The 22,531-nt window shown below is 43.8% G+C and overlaps 1 protein-coding gene across 1 annotated transcript in view; it reads right to left on the minus strand.

Moving 5' to 3' along the window:
* The window catches only part of HDX (highly divergent homeobox), a 48,907-nt gene extending 27,264 nt beyond the window's left edge, over positions 1 to 21,643 (minus strand). The window contains exons 1-4 of the mRNA XM_082323178.1: positions 21,552 to 21,643; positions 12,895 to 13,041; positions 7,197 to 8,321; positions 1,826 to 1,879 (exon numbers count right to left, since the gene is read on the minus strand). Of these exons, the coding sequence (XP_082179304.1) occupies positions 1,826 to 1,879; positions 7,197 to 8,321; positions 12,895 to 13,041 (1,326 nt within the window). The 5' untranslated portion in view covers positions 21,552 to 21,643. The remainder of the gene's footprint in view (positions 1 to 1,825; positions 1,880 to 7,196; positions 8,322 to 12,894; positions 13,042 to 21,551) is intronic.
* Positions 21,644 to 22,531: the final 888 nt, after the last annotated feature.

The following is a 22,531-nucleotide window of genomic DNA, read 5'->3' on the forward strand; positions in this document are numbered from 1 at the left end:
TGTTGTCGAACTGGACTGTATTAATGGGATTTATGCATTTTATTTAATTAAAGAGACACACTAGTAAAGGTCTAAGGAAAACGAAACGCCTAATAATCACCCTTAATAAACAGGCATTTCCATATCCTTGAAGGTTTTAAACTTATTGCGGAAATTTCTTCTACAGCTTGTGGCATGTATCTAGCATGACCATGCCTCAACAACCCATCCAGCGCTGGAAAGGAGGGGACAGCATCACGCCCCCCTCTCTTCATTGCGCCCAGCCACATGCTCCTGCTGCCTCCTTTGCGCTGGTGCTGGCACTCAGCTGATCCCTACGTTCGACTCACCAAAGACAGGAGAAAGACAATCTCAGGAGAAGAAAATGTACCTGACAGGTCAGACGCTTGACCTGGATTACCTTGCAATTAGATACTAGCACCGCTGCTGCGGATGGGGTGGCAGTGCACCAGCGGGAGAGGGGGGAAAAGCCTCCCCCTTTCAACAGCGATGTGCTGTGAGATCAGCTCAGAGTGAAACTGTACCCTAGGACGCTCACCAGCTGCTTGATGTTTTAAAAGGTCATTAAGTGATAGAGGGAAGGTGCCTTCCAGAAAAGGGCTACACTTAAAAAAGCCTATTCGAGAGAACTAGGACTTAGGACAAAAGAAAAAAAGATGGAACGAACAACAACAGGATTTGTATAAAAGTACTGGTTCCTCTGGGACATGCTCTTATAAAGTGCTCTCTATTATAAACAGAAATAAGTGATACTGCCAAAGCCTGCAGAAACTAGAAGTGTGCTACAGTTGAGACCTAGCAAAAGTCTGAGAGAAACACAATTAATGTGATGGTCCTGAGATTCCTACTTATACAGAAAATGCTACCAAACTCGCATCTTTTGAAGACTAAACAGAAGAACTGAAAATATTAAAAAAAGAAAGAAGTACTGGGTACAGCAGGGAGGAGAAGGCAAGGAAAGGATCTTCCATTACCTAGACATCATTGCCAAAGCAGCACACAGGACACGGACAGCTCAAGGGTTTGGGAGGTTTGATGGGATAAGTTTGGTTATCGGGATAGCCATCTCCCTAGTTACTGCTTCTGATACAGCTGGACTCATACGTAACAGCCTCTTGAAAGCTTGGTTGTACCATCGACCTGCAGGTTTAGGGTGTATTTTCGTGATAAGCAAGCAGAATCGACGTGCTCTTCAAAGAGAAGCTAGCAGACTACTCCTGAATGGAAATGCTGAACAGTAATCGAACAAAAAAGAGTTGGATAGAGGTATTTTCCTGACAAAAGCTGTTTCATACCTCGTGTTATGGTTTGGAGTCATTTGTGAATTGAGGACACCAACCTGGCTGATTCTGCCTAATGTGAAATGACATATATGTGGATAAAATTAGACTTGATAAAGTTACTACAGATAGCATGGACTAATTCTGTGCGTGCGCAGAGTAGACAAAGAGGGAGTTATTCTTTTAAGCATTCAGTTGCCTCAATTAACAACCATTTCACTTTCAATATAAAAAACATATTCTGAGCTCTAAACTCTCAGTCCTTATCAATTCAGATGTTATATTTCAGCTAATAGCACAATTCACATACCTGGGCATCACATTACTTGCCACAGGATTATGACCCTGACTGGCTTTTGATGATATACATCAGCTTTACGCTAACTGAAACGTTGTATCTGTAGATAATGTTTGTATTAGTCCAAGTATAAAGGGAAGAAAACCCCACAGAAGGTAAACAGAACTGACATTTTCAAAAATGCATTTTTATAAACTTTTCATTCCTTCACTTGATGCATTAGATACTTAAATGGAAATATACTTACTGCTCTTTTTCTGGAACAACCTGTAATCCAAGGCACAGTAAGGTTTCCTGAAATCTGTAGAGGGGAAAGAGGAAACAGAACAGAAAACAACAGCAGCTTAGGTTGCTATGATAGCTAATTCTGAGCAGCTTTCACAAGACTTCAGTACTGTGCATTCAATTCTGATAAGAATGTCTTTAAAACAGGTTAAGATTTAAAAGCAAAACAAAGTCACACTTAGCCTTACCGTTGTACGACTAAAACCAAAACACGGTTTCTTTGGGTGAGGGTAAGATAACATGATGGCAACTTGGGTGTTTCTGTACTTTTGCTATCTCAAACCTTGCATTTCAGAACACAAGTTTTCACTTTCTATCTGTCCCAAAACTGGTAAGGTTCAGCAACCTGGAGTTAGACAAGGGCCAATGCCTGACAGAATTGCCATTACATATTTTTCAATTACGTCGGTTAAACTTTCAGAACAAAATACAATCATGTTAGTAACTGAGCTATTCAATGTCGGATGTTAGGGATTTGCAGAAAAACTAGGGACATCAGGTGGGAGAAGGAAGGGGAAGGGGTGTGAAGGCAAAGGTTAGCTGCCTTGATCCCCATTGCTTCGCCACCATTCCCAGAGGTCAGACTTTATTAAATAATAATCTTGGACTGTTTTCCCTGGCCATCTGAAATGTGTCACAGCCTGGAATGTTTTAGGCTTATTTAGGATTCCATGTTCATCTGCTCCTGCAGACAAGCAATGCTTGAGAGACTAAACATAGCTCTTGAGAGATTAATCAATCCCAAGTCATTACACACACTATATATGTGAGGAAGAAAAATCTACGCGCTTCTGCTGACTGTATCAAACTCCGCTAATAATTTTTGTATTTGCGAAGTGCTCTACTAATGAATCTTGCAGCATGAGCATAACCAAATATAGAATACCTGGTACAGTATGCCTAGTGTACAAGGACATAAGATACTTTTATTCTTCAAGCTTTTAGCTGGAAGCGCTTGGAGGTTACCTAAGGTCAGACACTTTCTCATTACAGGACGGGGCAGGTTGAGGGGAGCTAGAAATGAACACCCTCCCCTCCTAAGAGCAAGTCTACATCAGCTTTTGCGTTAAAATATTAATTTCTCAGTTGCACACACACATTTTAGAAATTCTGTATAAACGAGTTACATCTATTACAATTCTATATCCCACACAACAGCTTCACACCACAGAATCCGCTGTAAATGCGTCCTCAGTATCCGCCCAGATGGCTTCTCTTCACAAATTTAAAGTGGGGCTACAGAAAAAAGTGCTTTTCTGTGTGAATAAAGCAATCAGTCTGGCAGAGCATTAACGGTGACTTGGAAGACAAATGCACACAAGTTCTGACAGGTACGATGCCACATACAATTAAGTTTATCTCAACATAACTACTTGAAAGACAACATGCATGGGAGTATTCTAAACTGGCTCTATGACAAAGGCACAAGGGCTGGGGCTTTTTTGGGGGGTTATTTTTTGAGTGAGATGGATAGTAATCCTGCATCCACAGGTGTAACTCCAGGCCTAGTCCAACTGGTACAGCTACCGTGAGTTGCAAAAATAACAACCTGAAATGCTTGTCTCGGAAACGGCAACTCTGGCAGACGCTCGAGAAAGTTCAAAGGTACTGCAACACTTGCGTACTGCCAACGCTGTACCTTAATTAAAGTGGTTACACTATACGAGGTCCCTACGTAATCTTTTCCCAATTCACCTGTAGATTACTGTCCCAAATTCAGTGCAACCAAGAGCCCCCACCCAGTCCCGGCTGCGGTGTGTCCCGGCGTTACTCGAGGCCATACGCAGTGTTTTTGCAGCCTGCTCACAGCTGCCGTCCTCCCCAGGGCCCCCCAGGTTCTCCCCGCTCACGCAGCTGGAAGCATTTCATCCCAGAAATAAAGTGGAGGAACTCCTGGGACAAAGGTAGCTCCGCTTCTGTTACAAGAATGAGTGTCAGGAAATGTTCAAGTCTCTTCAGAGAAGACCATGTGGCTTGCCCTAGCAAAAAGCTGTGCTGCCCAAAGTTAACAAGGAAGTCCTCCTCTTGTCTTCAAAAGTCTCTAGGGAAGCAAACAAATCACTTTGATGCATTAAAAAAAAAAAAAAGGAGTCCCGTTTCCTTAAATAAAGCAAACTCGCAGCTCATTCATATAAAGCAGTACCCTTAAAGTGAATCTTAAATAAATATATATTATATCCATATCCTATTCTGACGTACTAGCTGCAAGGCTCAGGATTTTCCCTTGAAGAAGACAGGGCTAAATTAGATAACTGTGCTTCAGTGTGTGTAACAAAGTCATTAAAAATACACATACTTTCAACAGTATTTTCGTCCCTTAGGGTTGGGGGGAGGAAACCAAGACTAAATCACTATTCAGCCTTAAGGACCAGCAAGAACAGCCTCTCTAGTTCAATACGCTTAAAGCCAAACTAAGAAAAGTAAGCAGGTTGAACAATTTGTTTACTGAAACTGCTCAGGCATTAAAATTGGTCACTTTATTAAATTTACTCTTAAGTTACACTAACATGAATTTGATTAACTGAACCAGTAAGGAAGCTATAACTAATCGCTAATTAGATACCCCACCAATGTACAACAGTAATTACTCCATCAAAACACAAATCACACAGTCCTGACTTTGAAGAAGCATCTGCTTGGATGTTTAACTACTCCAATAATCATGTAGCTCAGGTTTAATCTACTTTTAAATTTAGGAAGATTTCCCTAAGTTTAAGGATTTTCATTCCTACGCTGATGGACAAATTAGCTAAACACGGGCAATAAAATTAACAGAAACAGACTGCATACGAAAGAAGCGTCATCCTGCCTAAGTCTACAAGAATTCAGACAGCACCTGTTACAAAATCTGTGTCTCTGAAGTTTAATATATGAAGATTATTAAGATATAAGGGGAGTGTCTACATGAAATAGCAGTCATACTGGGCTGAATTTTAAGGGGAGGACTAGGAGGAGGGGGTTAAACTAGTGCAGAACTGATGATTTTGACAAAATACGTTCCCAGCCTAGCAGGGTACGCTATTTGTTACCCAAGACTTCGAAGGCAGTAAGGGAAGTTTTTTTGTCACTGTGATAAATGAGTGTTGGAAGTGTCACCGTCAGACGCTAACACCTCTTCAGATACAGAACTTACTTCTGCATTGTTCTGGAACGCGCTAAAACCTCTCAGCAAGGAACGCAGCGACCTGGAGAAATCAGCACCGTCGTTTCTTCAAGGTACTACGGCATCTGGCCAGGCTGTAGGACGCTATTCCTCTGCAGCTTCCACAGAGGCAGGACGCTACATGCATCGACCCCACAGCTTTTGCCTTCCCTTACAAATTCTCTGATACCGAAGAGTGTCATCTCAGGGGTTCACAGCATGAATAATGAATACAGCAATAAGTGAATTAATAGCAACCTGCCCAGGTTTTCCAAGGTTTAAAACTGTGGAAGGGCAAGGGGTACCACAGGAAACAGGAGCTGCCTCAATCCATGGTGCATTCCCAAATCCAAAGAACAAGGGCTCTGAGAGACAGGCATGGAATTCAAACGGGGTATAGATTAATTCCTCATTTATAAAAAAAAAAAAAAATAGGTACGTTATTGCAACAGGGTAAAAAAATGAAAAAAAAAAAAAAACCAAACAAAACAAAGTTACAGAGATCTCCTTGTTCTGATCCATATCACACCACAAGGACAGATAAAATGTCACCTACCATGAACCATTCCCTACCCCAAAAAATCCCACATCAAACTTATTTCAAATTTCATTTAAAAATTCAAAAAAGCAGTAAGAAATAAATCTCACTGATGCTTTTTCAAGAGTGCAATAAAGTACCGAGAGCACACAGCTGCAGGTATCAATAATATATTTCACTTCATGAAACTTAAGAAAAATTTCCTTAACTCTATCGTATGCACTTTTGCAGCTTTACCAGCCCTTTATTGAACAGATGTGCACCTTTACAGCTTTGCTTCTCCTATGAAAGTGGGATGTCAAAAGTAGGCAGCATTTAATGAATTTTAAAGAACAGTAATAGCAAATACTGACAGACTATGTAAGAGAAGGGAGAAAGGGAAAGAACAGCTCATCTGAAGTGCTCCGCTTAGGAAAGGCCATAAATAAGAATTGCAGACGTCCCATCTACTGCATAGAATCTACTCCAGAGTACGTATGATCCTCAAACCTCAGGTTTACCAAGAAAAGCAATAATTCTAGTGAAAAGTGGCACTTACTCAGACTCAAAAGCTTTCTTCCAAATCCTCACAGGAGATAGAAACAAGGCAGAAAAAAGAAAAAGAAACGCTTCACAAAGTATTGTTCCCTATACTAGCGAACAACGCACAGAAAAGATGGTGTGTTGTTTACATGGTTCACTTTCAGGATAAATTAAAAAGGTAATAACAGGCAAATGCACAAAGGTAACACACGCAGTATCACATCCTGTCAGTCTTCAGACTTTTATCTCAGTGTCTCCAGACTATGTCGTGCCAGAAGGCATAAAAATCCATGAAAAAAAATCAATCTGGATGTTTCCTGCACAACTCTCTCCCCTCTAGTTACAACAAAAAAATTTTAAAAAGTGTGTCAGTGTTGTAGCTTCTTCTGAACTTAGTTCTTCAGTGATCTGCATTTCATTTTCCCCTCTCAGTATGACTGAAGGGACTCTATTACAGGATGAGGAAATAATGGGATTGAACGTAAAACCGAGATTTGAATTAGATGCTGTGGGAGAGGAAGAATATTTGCTCACTTAGCGTCTCCCATCATCTTAACTACCTCGCAGGAGATCCTAATCCCTAACAGAAAACAGGTCCACGAGATTGGCAACCGCACAGGGGGTACAGGCAGCGCTGATGGAAGAGCTAATCCAAGCTGACATTAATAAGGGCAAGCAACTGCACAGCACACAAATGATGACGGACGGCACGATCCCATGTTCTGCCCTGTGCCACATGCGAAGTATGTCTGCAGAGGAACAACCAAGGGTCTCGCTGTGACATGCGCTGGCAAGCCACGTCAGGACAACACAGGCTTGAGCAGGCATCAGCAGTTGTAGGGATGATCCTCTTGTAACCAAAATTTATGTAGTGAAGCTATGAAGCCCACGCTGATCTTTAATATACAACTACCCACTGCAGTCACGGGCTCAGATTAGGAGTGCTACCACGCTACAGTCCTACCTGCACTTTTGTTTAAGACTGAATTACCTCTACTGAAAGATGTAAATGGAGCCCAGCCTGCAGGGAGGTGAACCTATCGCTTCCTAGCTACCACCTTTCAAAGAAAACAGTACTTATCTACAACCTTGTCTTCAAGGTTTGAAGACAGAGATAAATTGACGGATTACCTGGTAATTATTTTGGTTTTGTGACAGCCTCAGTTGACTTGAAGATGTAAAATGAGGAGAAAAGGTACTTCTTGATGGATTAGCACTGCTATATAATGTACTGGATGTTGTATGTAATGAGGTCCGTGCAGGCAAGTGGTAGTCTCTGTTATGATACAGAATATTGTCAGGCACGTCCCTGGCATTCACCATCTGTGAACTACAGCTCACATTTCTTCCCGGCCCAGACAAGGCTGCACTTTGGTTCTCTACTCGAATAGAACTGCTGCTTTCACAGTATCTTGAATAGCTTTGTATTTGTGCTCCCATGGATGCTAGTTCTTCTTCTCTAGCATATTCGTCAACCACGTCTCCAGTTTCCATTGCGATGGAGAGACAGCTGCCTTCCACCGAGCAATGCTTCTGCGTTGCACTTCCTCCCACAATTCTTTGAGGTTGATCGGTAACCGCCAGAGAAAACACTTCGCGGATTTCCAGGTTTTGCGTGCTACAAGAAGGGTCCCTGGTATTAGCCCTTTGTCCAGGGGGCACGTGCGATACGAGAGCTGCATGTTCCGGTTTTTGTAACCTCTGACATCCCACGGGTTCAGCTTTACAGGGTCTGTGGCATATCATCGGTTTCTGAGGTAACACCAACTCTGCGGTCTGGACTGACGAACCACCATAGCTTTTTTTAGTGTGACTATATATGGAGTTCGCAGAATTCAGTACGCTTGTTTGCCTAGATAAAATAATAGTCTTTTCCCCTACCAATAGGGAAGCATTTTTACAATGTGGTACTTGTCGTCCTATAGGGATGTGCTGCTGCCGAAACTCTGTATCGCTTTTTCCTGGTAGTCGTGGAATAGAGGTTTTATGTATTTCTGCCACTGAAGCACTCGTCTGTTTGGCGGATCCTTGCCTACCGGATGAACTAGCAGGACTGTATATACCAGTAACTATTACATCGTTATTAGAAGAGGTCCAAGAAGACTGCTGACTTTGGGATCGAGCAATATTTACCACATTTCTAACTGCTGCTTCTGGAGGTACTGAGGGAGTAGTAGGGACAGTCCCTGGGGGCGTGCCTCCAGATTCTACAGCACTCTTGCTGCTCATCTTCCTTCGCTTATTGCCAACCCACGTCTGCAAACAACAAACAACAATGACAACAAACACAAAACAAAGCATTAAATAAGCAGAAAAATTAGGCAATTCCATTTTTAAGCAGATCTGATGAAATGTTAAGTGTTCAAGTTTAGACCTAAGTTTACAAATACGTAAATCATTTACTGATTATGCAGCGTCTGAACAACACAGGGTGGAAATCTATGTCTCTCGTGCTTTGGAATCGCACACTAATACACGAGAACCCCAGTCTCCATTCCAAATCCCCAGTTGCTCAAAAATCCTGAGACTGTATCATGCCTCCTGCCCCAAAGTTACCCTTAAGATGTATTTCATTGACACCGCTGTGACTGATTCCCCCCAAATTAAGTTTTTAATATTTAGCACCTTGGGATGCAGAACCATCACTGAAGTATGTAGCTAAACTTTTATAACGAAATAACTGAGAGATATGACCTTCAAAACGGCCTTGAACAGAAATTGCCAATTCTTGAATTTAGATGAGAGGAAGAAAACGAAGAACTCTTTCTGTTAGACAATTACAAAATAATTTTGTGAAGTATTTAGACCCCCAGACTCATTTCTCCCCTGCCAGCTGCACAAGTCAAGATTTGATGTCAAAACCTGCTTTTGAAAGACACTGATAGACAAGATTAGGACTACCGGGATTAGACTCCAACAGAAGCTTGCTACTATGGACATTTCCGAAAGTGACAATGACAGTATATGGTTTTGTGTAAAAGACAGTAGAGGAAAAAATATTTCAAAAATGCAGGTACTATGGCAATTGCGCAGAGGTTAAAATGTGCTGCTGTTTTCAACACACAGGGAAGCCTGTCCTGCAAGCAACACGTTCAGATATACCTAAAAGATCCGAAGGGGAAACATTAACTTCAGTATTTCAAGATAAAGAGAGTTAATCTGGTGGGAGCATCAGCTCTAACACTGGAGGTGTAAGCACCACCTAAATATTCCTGGCAATTTTCACGATCAGAGAGACAAGACTTGCTCAAGTATGTCACCACAGTATGTCTGTACTGAACGTGAGGGCATAAGCGAGCAGGATACAAGTGCCAAAGAACGAAAAATAAGCTTTTGCATCTGCTTATGCTGGGTTATGAGAAGGATCAGATACGCATATAGAGATACGGTGAAACAGTTTTCTGCAGCGCTCTGGATATCATCTGCTGCACATCTAAAACCAAATCAAAGCAAGATCTCATTCAGCAACCCAAACCGGTTGATTTAATCAATAAAATCCCTCACCCCACAACAAGCAAACTGCACTGAGTACCTATCTTGCATTTCCATCTCATCACATGGAAAAAGGAAAGTTTTCTTCACATACCGATACCTGCCAAGGAAGTAAACAGATTTCTCTACAGGAAAATACACATCCCTGCCACACAGAAGTATGCTGAAATCTCCATTCCATTCTACTCATTTTTGTTGTCAAATTTTATAAAATGCCTACATCAAGGCATGATTTATTGCATGCAATAGAGCTTGTTACTAGCAATAAATTTTTTCTTCTCAAGAGCAAGTTTAAATACACAAATTACAGCCACAGGTCTCAAGTTACTTTCCTTTATTGCATAAAACAAATTTAGAACATCAAATTTGCTTTTTTTAATTTCTGCTCAGTCAGTAAACTTTCAAGATAGAAATTACAATTAATAGAGACATTGCAAATTTTGGGCCAGGAAAAGAGATTTCACCCCCAACTTTACCAACTGTGTAATACTAAAATCTGAAGTTTTTCTCATGGTTTTCCTGAAAAGAAATGCATTCAAAGAAATGCGAACAACTTACTAGCACTGCTGTTCAGTTGGGATTGAAGTACAGTTTCATGAGACAGCCCAAGTTAGATTTGCCGCTGCTGAAAAAGTCCCATTCTCTGATCACATCCCCAGCTTCTTACGCCCACCATTTAACCAAAAGCACCCACCTGAAGGATCAGTGAGCGCAACTCCCCCAAAAGGCATAAAACTGAACTGGGGAAAGACAAAGCTTTTGGTGAGGTTAGCAAATTGAACCGCGTTCCTCTGAATACATGTGAGAGATGATCAGCACAAGAAGAAAGAAAGAAAGAAGAGAAAGAATTGCACAGCTGGCAGAAGGGAAAGAGTACAAAACCTCCCATTTTTAGCACTGTGAGACATTATCCCAGAGAAGAATTATGTGAAATTATATTCTTAGACTGAAAGGGAAGCTCCACATTGTTACTAGCTTGATAGTTATACTATTAATTTGGGATGTGACAGAGCAGCCATTAAGCACAAAATATCCTAAGAAAAGGGCCACAAATCTTTGGTTTCAATCAAGCTCCCCAACGGGTAAGTTTGGGGAGCACTCTCGCTAACACTGGAAGCATTACTGAAATTCTTAACTTTTATTTAGGATGAAAAGAAGTTCCCAGAAGATATGACAAATCAAAAATCCAGATGCTAAGAAATTTAACTAGGATTTAAGAGAGCCCGATTTTACATTCCCAGTTTGAATCAGGCAGAGCTGGAACTTCAGACTGTCCCACAATCCAGATACACACCACAGAGGGACGGTCAGTGGCGCTCGGCCATTAGTTTCGACCAGGAGTTCCACGCGAAATCTGAAAATAAAGCGTCCTCAGGAAATCTTTCAAGAGGTGTCAAAGAATAACGAAGCTGTAACTGTTCTGACATCTGCTGCTGTACTATGGGGAGAGCCCACACCACCTCCCTGATCAGCGCTCCGGCACTCAGTGATACTGTGAAAATCAGACTCGGAGAAGTTTTGCACTTTATCAAGTCACGTTGCTCACATTTCACGTGCAGACAAAAAGGAACCAGCAGAAGCATGCCAATATTAATGAACAAAACCAGGCCATGCAAACCTGACGTAGCTAGAATACATCTCTCAAATTTGAAGAGGGCCAGGTTTTTTCCCCAGGAGTAACTCTACCACATTTCCTAATTTTGAAAGGGAGAACGTATTTTTATGTATTGCAGTAATATAATCTGTAGAGGTTTACATCAAATCATAAATAGGAGTTCTGTTTTTTTCCAACCCAGTTCAAGATTGGAAAGACTGGATGTAGTTCTATGGGACGAGGCTATAGAAATCCTGATTTGGAGAAAGATTGTATTCATAGAGTTATGACATCTGAATTATAAGAGTTACATTTAGGGAATTCGTGTTCCTATTATAGTCATATCTACAAGTGCCAGCTGCAACGCAAGTATCATTTTGCTAGACATTGTGCGAAGTACTAATCTTTGTCCAAGAGTTTTATAGGAGAAAAAAGAAAAAAAGAAAAAAGGAGGGGATTAGGAGAGGTGTAAAGAAGAGAAAGGTAACATCATGAAAAAACATGACAGATGCAGAACAAATGCTGGGTCTGTTTCCATTGCACTTCACAAGTAGGAAGAGAGTTTTAAGTATTGCAAATAAGGGCTCAGTAAGGGAAGAAAACCATGATACCTTATTGCTGTAAGGGAAACTGAGAGGGAAAGGAAAATATGAAGACGGAGAGTGAATGCGGACTGCAAGTAAAGGAGAGACTGGCTGCCTCCTCTAGGTCCTTCAATCAGAATAAAAATAGAAAAACCAGGCCCTGACTGCATCAGCAGCATCCAGATTCCTGTTACAACTGTTTGGCTGTTCCAGGGAGTCTGAATGTCTGGCTGACTTTCAGACCTTCCCACCACCTCGAGCTGAGAAAGTAAGTTTTAATATTTCCAGAGTATTTTGAAGGAGAGAATCCAGGTAAGAATTAGGGAGCGGGGGGGGGGGTTGTCACTGTCAAAGTACCACTGATACACCACTTAAAAAAAACCTAGACTGGTTTTATTTTTTCCTGTTCAGTGTTGCAGCAACTCCTAGTAGCTCCACTACTGTTGTTATTTTTTCAGCTAATGCTTCGTGATTTCTATTTCTGCTCTGAGACAACAGCCATTTTGTTGTCTACTGTTTCACAAAGGGATTATTAATTCCTTTCCCATGGAATTCATAGACTTTGGAAGAGCTCCTGTTAGCACCAGTGACATTCTTCTTTTACAAGAAAAGAATGTACTCCCTGTAAATAACCATAAGGGACCACAATATTTATGATTGTGACATGGAATACAAGCGTAACAGAGTGTGTCAGAAGAAATACTTCCAAACTTGTTCCCCCAAATACATTAGGTTATAGAAATTTGTTTAACTTAAGAATAATTTCCTAATAACATGACCTTTCTTTGATACAATACATTGCACAAGATTTCTATAGGGCAATCTAATCTGCAATTTAATAAATAAAAAAACCCAAAACCCAAATGAAAACACCATCAGCGAAAGACAAACAACAACCAAAAAACCCAAAACAAACAAACAAAATCACTCCTTGTGCAATCCAGGCCCCTGCTAAATACAGCAATCATGTGAAGACATTTCAGCGAAAACAAACTATAAACAGGCTCACTGAATAAAAACGAACATGTCACACACGCGTACTGAAGTCTGATTTAAGACAAGTATGAAGTTAGAGACTCCAGTCCTCCACAGATATTTTACGTAAAGAAATGAACGTGTATAACTTTAACATACAAATTTGGAAGGCCTCAGTACTTACCCTGACTACACTGAAGTCCAGTTTAGTTTCTTGTGCACACTGTAATATGAGCTGAAAGCAATTTTTACTTTGATTTGTCATTCCATTTTCATAATAACGCTGTAATATCCTTTGTTGTTCTACAGTAAATACAGAACGCAGATTCATCTAAAAATAAAAGAAGATACTCTGAAAGTTGGAATAAAAAGTGTAATACTTGCAGAATGCACAGGCTCTCATTTATGCTTGTGGTGATAACGCTAAGTGTTGACATGTTTTCTTTACAGAGTGCTTTACCAACACTTTTACTTACTTTCCAAGAAAACCTGTTACAGTCAGCATTAGTGATTCCTTTGTGATAAGACTCAACTTGAACAGGTGAACTACATGTTTGGAACAACACTGACAGCCTTTAATAAATAAATATTACGTTGTGTTGCTAAGTCCAAGAGCCTGTAGTTTCAAAGAAAAAGTTTCTCCCTTAAAAAAAAAAAAAAAATAAAAAATAAAGGCATTAGGCAAAACAGAGTAACACCAGCAGCTCCAACAATATTGGCAGGTCTGTTTCCCCTCCCCTAACAGAAAAAGGAGACAAAATCTGAGATAAAATAAAGGTGACTGTTTGGCAGGACTAAAGTTTCCACCATCTCCAACTTCAGCAAATCCTACACTCTGTTATGGCTGGTCATGGTACTCCTTCTGCTGTGTCAGCACCGGCACTTCCCAGCTGCAAAGTCACGAAGATCAAGGACCAGAACTGAAGACCAACTCGGGGCGGGGGGGGGAAATCAAAGAGAAGGCCTCTGGGCAGCTCTGGTCCAGCCCACTGCAACACTAATGCTCTAATAATAACGCAAGGAGGGATCACCCAAATCATAGCCTGCCTTTAGAAGGGTTCAAGCTACTGTGAAACTGTACCCTGAGGCTATAAATCAGGCTTTTTAAGAACACTTAAGGGTTGTTTTACAGGGGTACAAGCCAGTGCTGGCTACAGGACCTCAGGATGCATTCCTGCCCCTTTGATTTGTCCGAAGCAGCGCTGAGTTTTTCCGCACGCTCAACCAGAGTGAGGAGACCCGCACTCCTCCCAGGCTAAGAGCAACTCTTCGGGTCTTGTTTTCAGCCTGCTGAGCCAGCTCAGCGTTGGGTTCCCCCACGAGAGAGCTTCGCTGTGTGGGGACAGGGCAGACAGGGACTGGGCAGCCCAAGCTGGGGCAGCCGCTCCACTGCGGTCCAGGCCGCTGGGCGTCCAGGCCACCGGGCACCTGATGGTGCGGCCTCCGTGGCGAGCAGCATCGCCCCACGGCAGGCCATAAGACGGACCCTTCACCGCCGGGCCACGGCAGAGGCAGGAGGTGGCCAGGGACGAGGCAGCCTCTTCAGCAGCAGTTTGATGAACAAGTTAAACCAGACACAGCTTTGTGACGCATGAAAATTCATGCCCTAGCTTGGAAAAGGCAAACAGCTGAATATTACTAAGTACAGAACAGACTCCCTAATGGCAAACTGAAGTTTTATGCTCTCGTTATATGGTCTATACAGGCAAAGAATATAATCCTCTGGTTATATGTAAGAAAAGAAGAGCCCCAATATCACAGGATTTCCAGAACGGGGCCTTTATTTTGTCCCAAACAGGAGGCCGCCAGCCGAGACACTGCAAGCACTGGCCAGGCACAACCTGCCTCCAACTTTGTGTCTCGGAAAGCAAAAAAGTCCCCAGCCACAAGTTTTTAATACTTTCAGTACATGCACCAAAATAATGCAGAACACACTAAAGAATAAGAAAACATACCATCACCTTGTAGGAACATAGAGGGGATGAGGGAACCCTTTGTAGCTACCAAGGTTTCAGTGACTGGTTTTGGAAGTTTTGGATGAAAAGGAGGAGAGGAGCAATGCACTTAATCTGTGCACAAGAACTGCTTCTAATTTAGAGCAAATGAAATTAAGGGCTCAAAAGCATGAGCAGACACTCAACGCCTTTCATATTATTAATCAAGATGATTATACTATGTAATGGATATTAGAGTTCGACAGGCCTCTATAAAGAAAAAGATTAATATCTAGAATTTGGAGTAAAAGGCTTGTAGGCCAGAGCTTTGACTTCAGAGTTTACTTTCCTCTATATGTCAACAGACAACAGAAAAATCACTAACTACCAATTTGTAAAAACTACTGTTTTCTTTTAAATAATACTTAAAAGAGAAGGTGATTTTTCAGTCACGTTTGTACCTCTGTTCCCAATTCTTCTTTACCCTCTCAATCTGGTGCATTATTAAATGCAGCCCTACCAGCTGCATTACAAGTCAGGCTTTGCCCGAGTTACGCCTCCCCCAGAACGTGTACTCAGTCACAGTCAGAGCCGGGCAAAGGAGACTCCTGCTCTGAATGCTCCGCTGTTGAAGGAAATTTATAGCAAGCAACAGAGGAGACAATTACTAGCCCATTAACAAATCAATAAAGTTCATAAAAATCTACTTTATAAAGTTAAGAACTGTCTTCAGATCTCCATGTGGATATGCACGATGATGCAGCCACCAACTGATTTACGTTACTTTTAAAGAATATGTAAGAGTTGATTTTGTGATTCTTTTTCCTCCTGCACGGTTGGCAGGACCCACCTTACGCTCCTGTGTCTCCTACTCTTTCAGTACCAGTAGTCCTGTTTTATTTAGTTGAGATCAGGTCCCACAAATGACCTCATCAGAAATAGTTATGAACCTTCTATCTTTCCAGATCCAGATGAAGTCTGTCATCCAATAGCTCCAGCATTTCTATACATAGGCTCATCAAAAAGAAGCATGCTCTCCAAATAGTTCATCAGCTGCAATGAGGACTCCTCCAATTGCAAGACAAATTTTTAGAATCAAACCTGATGACCTGCAAATGAAGACGTGTCAGGTCCTTGACACATTTTTTAATTATGTGGATTTCTGTATCCAAAGTCATTTCTGTGTCAAAATACCTCCATTGTTGTATCTGACATCTGTAGTTTAGATAAGGACAGGATGGAGCATCTTGACAAAATCTCTTCATCTTCAGATAAAGCTATATGCATTGCATGACAGACTGCCTAGCTAAGCTCAAGAAAGGACATGGTCTGGCTTAATAAACAACTCATTTTTGCAGTTTATTTTAATCACTTGTAAACTACACCTGCCAACCAAAATACTGGTAAGATTCCTTAGGAACTTCTGCCTTGAATCCAGTAAAGTACAGCTCAGAGGATCTGTGCAGAGGCCATCAGAAGCTGATTTAAATAAACAGATCGCAAGACTCTACAAACGCACAGTTATGGAAGCTGTGCCGTAACTTGAGTTTACATTCCAACATCTAAACTTTCAAATAAGCAGGTGAGAATTTACTAATGCTTTCTGTGTTTTAAATATACTGAATCCTAAGTCAATATACAGTTCTGTACCCTTTCCCACTGCCCCACCTATCTACACGTATATTTACCAAAACTACAGAAGGGACATTCAAATATTCTTAAAATTTCATTAGCTATCCTGCTATGTAAATCAATCTTATTCATTCTGCTCTGCTAATTAGTTTATCCATGGTTTTTTTTGAAACTGCCTTTTACCAGAGGCGACAGAAATCTAGGGGTAAATTGCAGAATGAATCAGAGCGCACACGTAATGTTCAGCAGGGCTGTGCAGGCAGCGACATCTGCCCCATCAGAAAACTTGCTCCAAATGATACTCAAAATATTAAACTCAAAGCAAACTAACCAAACCACTGGATCCACAGGTGCGCTACAACAAGCCATTCTATTACATCCCATAATACTTTGAACTACACTACAGTTGCTTGGTGTAACGGTTATTAACAAGTAGACGCCAAGCTCCGGAGAGCACAGAAGCGAGAGTTAACCTCAACGTACAGCACCAACAGCTGGACTCCCACGAAGCCCCCCGGCCCCCAGGAAGCTGCAGGGTGGGCTTTGCTGTCTGGGTCGCAGATGTAGCCCAGCTTCGCAGGACGCGTGCTCTGGCCGCGGCTGGGCAGGAGGTACGACTTCGCATGAAGATCTTAGATTACACGGAACAAGAGAAAGGAAATTAAGAATCATAAGGATTTTTTTTTGCTTTTTAACTGCCTACATAACGATTTCTAACTAGATATAAAAGATGACAAGATTATTACTACTGTTTCTACTACTGATCGCAATCTCCGAGCATTCGATCTCAATACCGTAGGACTAAACGCTAACTGGCATACCGATTGCACACTAGTGTGCAAGACATTTGGCAACATTCCTTCTCTTGCAGGTTAAAAGCCCGCTGATAGTCTGTCATCTGTAAAGTCCAGATGGAAATCAGTTTGCTATAAGCAGTTCCTAAGTGCCAACTTAGAATATTTAAACCAGTACCCTATGTTGAATAAACCAATTACTGGATGTTTGGAAGCTCCACTAGAAAGCCACAAAGTCCAAAGCCATTCATGAAGCTCTGACTCTGCATATCCCATCTTCACAGGTCACAAGTTTTGCTCACTTTCCACACCCGTCAGACCTAGCAATTTATCTATACTAAGTACCTTGAGCATTCAAACATCTATGAGAGCATAACGTTACTGCCTCTGTTACTAGAGACAGTACTAGATGTTACTAGATTAATACAGATTAATACTAGATTCATCAAAGGATTACACTGGTTTTTTGTTTGGTTGGTTTTTTGGTGGTTTTGTTTGTTTGTTTGTTTTTTGTTTTTTGAGAAGTGTAACTATGAAAATTGATGCTAAACAGGTTATACAAAACAAGATATTCTTACATTTTCTCTAATAGGGGAGATCCCTGACAGTCAGTGGAAACATATACAAACTAGAGATAACTTACAAAGTGCTGCCACTACTAAGCAGTAAGGCAGCCGCATTAGTATCGAGGGAATCAGCAGGTCGTACGCCTTCCTAGTGGTCTCAGTATTATTCAGAACAATCGCAGTAACTTCAAAGGAAATAAACTCCTTTTCCCAATACGTGTACCTACGAAGCACTCCAGTTTCATCAGGATTTCTCACCTTTGCCGTGAACCTCAGACTCCACGTTAGAAATCCACATGGATTTTTATCATAATTTCGTTTTAATCTTGACTTGCCAAGCTTAGAAAACATTCACCTGAGCTTTTGGGAAGCCAGGTGTCCAGCTGGTTGGCAACACATTGGCACCGAAAAGAGAATTTGTTACAGACAAGAACTCTGAAATTAATTCAATTCAGGCAAAGTAATATGCAAACTGAAATTCCATGAACGTAAGTCTTTTTTTTCACTTCAATAAAAGATAGAGGTGGCAAAGCAGGATTTTTTAAGGATTCAGCACCTGCCTGTTCTGCTAATAAAATAAGGTAGCTTTGGCCAAGCATGTTGCTGTCTGTGTGGCAGTGCAGAGAACAATTTTTGGCAAATGAAAAAGCAGGTTTCCTGTAAGTAGTTCCTTCCACCCCTGCTATGTGTACTAGGCCAACTAACATCATTCAGCTTCCCACTTTGGTGGTCTCCCACTCCTCAACCTTCTGCAAACCCATCAAGATATTGTTCTTCATTCCCTTTCTAAACTGAATTAAAAAAAATTACAGTAGCAGAAGAATCCCTTCGCTGTATGCGGTGGTTCAGGAGCCATCAATGCGGTCCAAGTGCTAAGTCAGGCCCTGGGGACACGTGAGAGATCTAAGGCTGGTTAAGTGGTAAGAACGCAGAGGGGAACTCCATGCCCTTCAATTGCTCCAAGACTGCTGAGTACGAGCCTCGCGAAGGACGATCCTCCTAACACACTGCGACCCGTCACGTTGGCTCCTCGTCAGATGCAATTAAGGTTATTCTTACGGCTGAACTTCTTTAGGCTTCTTTAGCTGCTTGAGCAACTTTTTCCACAGTATCCACCTTCTTTCCCTTTCTGTGGCAAGAGCGAGAACAAGTGGAGAGGCGAGAACATGGAAGAACTAAAGCCAAGTTTGCTTCTGAAGTAGTAGTGCGATTGCTTCATGAAACAGCTAATTAATGTAACAATTATCCCACACGGTTTACTGCAAATGCCTAGTCCTTCCACTCTAGTTACTTTATTCAACATCGAAAATTAAGAATCTCTCCAGGGAGACCTGGTGAAGCCCAGAGATGTGATTTCAGAAACCAACAAAAACAACTTGGTGTCAAGGAGTACCACAAAAGAGCGAGCAAAAATAAGAAACTGTGAATAGTCCTGTATCAATAATCCCCTGGTTAAAAACAAAAAAATATTCAAAAGTTACTTAGCAGTTCTGCAATGACTACTTGAAAGACCTGGAGGCAAAAAAAAAGGAAGAAAAAAAAAAAAAAAGGCAGCATAAGAAGGGAAAAAAAATTCTGTAGTCAGAAGTCTGCCTACAGTGTATAGCATTATAGTCTTAGTGTCAAAAAGTCTCTAAATATTAAGATCGCTGAACCAAGTAAACTTACTTACAAGGTAAGTCTTTATAGAATACTATGTTAATACTAATTAGCTTGAAAAATAGGAAATAAAAACTTAATGATACTCCTCTCATTTCAAACAGTAACAGAAACCAGCCTTGGATGTGAAATTATAATTAATAAAAAAATTCACTCAGAATACAAGCCACCACAAAGTAACTAAGTATAAAAATCTTTATGGTATAAAACATTACAAAACTGTCAAGGATTTAAAACATAGTGATAAAAGGGAACAAGCAATTTCTGAGAGGGTTTTGTTTTTTTTTTTTTTAACCTCAGCACCAACCAAGCATTTGTTTGGGAAAAAAGTCATCTTATAAAAGCCTGTAAGCCTATTACTGTTTTAGTTGGTCCATCCATAACAGGTACAATGAGAAAATCGGCACACTCCTCAATTTATTTCTTTTTTTCTTTCCTTCCACAGATCTCCAGCGGTACAAAATAACAAGACTCAGCGCCAATATAAATCTGAGACAAAACTGCAACTCTAATAAGAAAGCTACCACATATATAAACAAAACAAGACTGCAGCAGTGACACTATTACCACAGCTTTCGAAACCTGAACTGTATCACCGCTCACCTAATTCACTTTCCACAGGTGCCAAAAGCTCCCAATTTTTTGCACCCCCCCAAATGGAAAGAAACCAACCAAGCAACCCCCCAGCTTACACACCATGTGTGGAGACACTGGATGTACATCAAGCAACGTTTAATAACCTGAATTTGCAGGTTGCGGACTCCTCCCTACACAGGCCAAAATAGTTACAACTACACAACTCTAAGTGCAGCATACGATGCTTATGGTTGGGTAAGTGTAGTATACAGACCAGCTCGTTAAACTACATTTAAACATCCACAACTCGCAGCACAACTGCTTCCCTCTCCACTAAGCACAGCATTTCTAACATTGTATTACAGTTCTACCTATAAAATTCAGCCCTTTATTAGGGACAAATTAAGACAGCTCTCAGTAACTTAATAACACAACAACCTATGACCACAATTCTGCAGGTTTACGCATCCCATCCCACTTTATTCATACAAATGAGACTTCTGACTTCAACTGGACTAGCCACATGTTTTAAATTAAGCATGTATGCAAGTGTTTGTAAGATCTAGGTCAGAAAAAAGGAAAGGAATACTAAAATGCAGTTTTACTCTGAAGATGTGAGCTGCTTCAAGGACTCCAGCTCAGAGAACACAGAACTGCTTTTGGTTAGTTATATACGATCTTACCTATAAGATCAGAAGCTCTAGGCTAACAGAGTGGAGGGGGAGAGGGTGGGGGTTCCCGAGAGCGGGGCAAGCCTACGTGGGACACAGGTGCTGCCAGAGGCGAGGCCTCCCCGGCACCGCCACCCCTCCAGGCCGCCACACAGCCAGCGCAAACCTTCCTCCTCATTCCCTTCCAAACACCGCAGGGCGAAGGCGCGCCAGCAAAAGGACGCCCTGCTCAGCTGCCGCCACGGCTGGCTGTGTCTGGCACCAAAACAGGGCCGATGTGGCCTCGAAGAGGTAGAACTCCTGAGGGGAAACAAGGTTTGAGTTGTTCCGTGAGAATGCGCTACTGCTGGCCACCTCCTCCCCGCTCGTGCCTGGCCGCCCGCCTGCCCCTGTGCTCGCCACAGGCCTCAGGCCATGAGGCAATGACAAGCCTTCCTCCTGCCCCTGCCCAGCCGCCGCCCCAAAGCCTTCAACGGGACCAGCCCAGCCTCCGGGAGCTGCCCCTGCCCTGACAGGAGGGGCCGGGCGGGGGCCCGGAGCCCGGGGAAGAGGGAGGAGGCGGCAGGGCCGGGCCCGGCCCGGGCAGGGCAGGCGCCCGCAGGCCCCCCCCGCCCTGCGCAGGCGCGGCGCGGCCCAGGCGGCGCAGGCGCAGGCGCGGGCGGCGAGCGGCCGTGCGCATGCGCGCTGCCCCCGGCGGAGGGCGCCCAGCGCCCCGCGCTGCCTCCGCGGGGCCGCCGGGGGAGGCGCCCTGCGCCTGCGCGCCCCAGCGGCGGCGGCGAGCGCGAGCCCGCGCGGCCGCCCTCCCCCCCCGCCCGGCCGCCGGCCCAGGGGCATCACCATCATCATCATCACCATCATCATCATCACCACCATCCTCCTCCTCCTCCTCCTCCTCCTCCTCCCCCTCCTCCCCGCCCGCCCGCCGCGCCCCTCCCGGAGGGGACCCGGCTGCTCCCCCCGGGACTCGCTGGCGCCCGCCCACCGCCCCTGCGCGGCGCGCGGGGCTTACCGTGCTGCGCGGGGCTGGTCCGGGGGGCGCGGGGCTCCGGATTCAGCCGGTTTCGGCTGGGTCGGTCCCGGCGTCACACAATGAAATCAGCGCCTCCGATCATTAATTCTCATCATGATCGTGACGTCAGCGCAGACAGCGGCCAATGGCAGCGTAAGATCAGCGCCGGCCGGGACAGTGCTCGCCCCCGCCCCTCGCCCGGGGGGGCGCGCGGTGCAGGCGCCGCCGGGCCCGGGGGCCGCGCCGGGGAGCGGCCGCCTCACGCGGGGGCCGCCTCACGCGGGGGCCGCCTCACCCGGGCCGCCCCGCTCCCGCAGCCCCGGCCTCCCTCCCGCCGCCCGGCCCGTGCCCCGGCAGCGGCCCGGCCGCGCCGCCCTCGGCCTCTCCGGCGGCGCCCTCCCTCCCTCCCTCCCAGCCGCCCACCTGCCCGGGCTGCCCCCCGTTCGTCGGCCCGTCCGGCGCCCCCGCCCGGGGCAGGCAGCGGTGGGCGCCATGGGGGTGGCGGCGGTGCGCCTGTACCGCGAGCCCAGCGCTTCCAGAGAGAAATAAACAGCGAACGACCGGCTAAATAAAATTCACCGTGTTTTACAACCTCCGTGTGTTGTGCTGCTCTGGGCAGACGAGTCGGTGTGCCTGGTAAAATCTGAAAAGCTCCACGAAGCACCGGGATTTAAATTCCGTGAACGCTATGGCGGTCAAGAAATAAACTTTTTGTTGGGCGGGGTGAAGGCGTTTGGCCTGGGACGCAAGGAAGGGTCGGTCTGCGCAGGTGGGCAGCGGCCGGGCACCTCGCCCGTGTGGCGGTGGGCGCTGGTGGTTGTACGAGCACTGCCGCACAAACTACACGCGCTCCTAAGGCGGTGGTGGTGCGGGGGTCCGCGGTACGACCAGCTGCGTCGATGCCAGCCCGCCTTTGGGCTCGCTTTCCCGTTCGAAACAAAACGTAGTCGACAAACAAGCGGGAAGTCCGATACCGCTCA

This window comes from Platalea leucorodia (assembly GCF_965183815.1).
Source record: "Platalea leucorodia genome assembly, chromosome: 10".
NCBI lineage: Eukaryota > Metazoa > Chordata > Aves > Pelecaniformes > Threskiornithidae > Platalea > Platalea leucorodia.